The sequence below is a fragment of the Eimeria mitis genome, genomic scaffold (genome assembly GCF_000499745.2).
Source record: "Eimeria mitis Houghton genomic scaffold, Emh_scaff955, whole genome shotgun sequence".
In the NCBI taxonomy this organism is placed as follows: Eukaryota; Apicomplexa; class Conoidasida; order Eucoccidiorida; family Eimeriidae; genus Eimeria; species Eimeria mitis.
Genome location: NW_013577052.1, coordinates 1,950 through 2,365, shown reverse-complemented (window position 1 = coordinate 2,365; position 416 = coordinate 1,950). Strand labels below are relative to the sequence as shown.

At 51.7% G+C, this 416-nt stretch overlaps 1 protein-coding gene across 1 annotated transcript in view; it reads right to left on the bottom strand.

Annotated features, from left to right (window-relative positions):
* The window catches only part of EMH_0026050 (uncharacterized protein), a gene marked incomplete at both ends in the record, with an annotated part of 2,409 nt that overhangs the window by 500 nt on the left and 1,493 nt on the right, over positions 1-416 (bottom strand). The window contains one exon of the mRNA XM_013502562.1: positions 44-378. Coding sequence (XP_013358016.1) covers positions 44-378 — 335 coding nt within the window. The remainder of the gene's footprint in view (positions 1-43; positions 379-416) is intronic.

Here is a 416-nt window from a genome sequence, read left to right as displayed (position 1 = left end):
GCATGATGTGGCTCTGTGCTCTGTCACACAGCTGCTGAAAAACCTTAGTCATCGGTGGTGTGAGCGTAGGAGCGAGGTCTCCTATGATGTCCATGTCTGCTGCCGTCACTGGGTTCTGCCCTATCATTACTTCGAAAGGGCTGAGCTCAGTTGACGAATGAGAGGTCGTGTTATAAGCGAGTTCCAGAGCCGGCAACAAACGCTCCCAGTCTTTCTCGTCGGTCTGAATGTATGTTCGCAGCATCTGTTCTAGAGTACGGTTTAGCCGCTCAGTCTGGCCATCCGTTTGCGGATGGTAAGACGAAGACATAGCCCGCTTGATCTGAAATCTCTGACATAGGAGCCGCCATAGCTGAGACTGGAACCTCGGGTCTCTGTCTGAGATTAGGACGTCGGGAAACCCATGATACCTAATT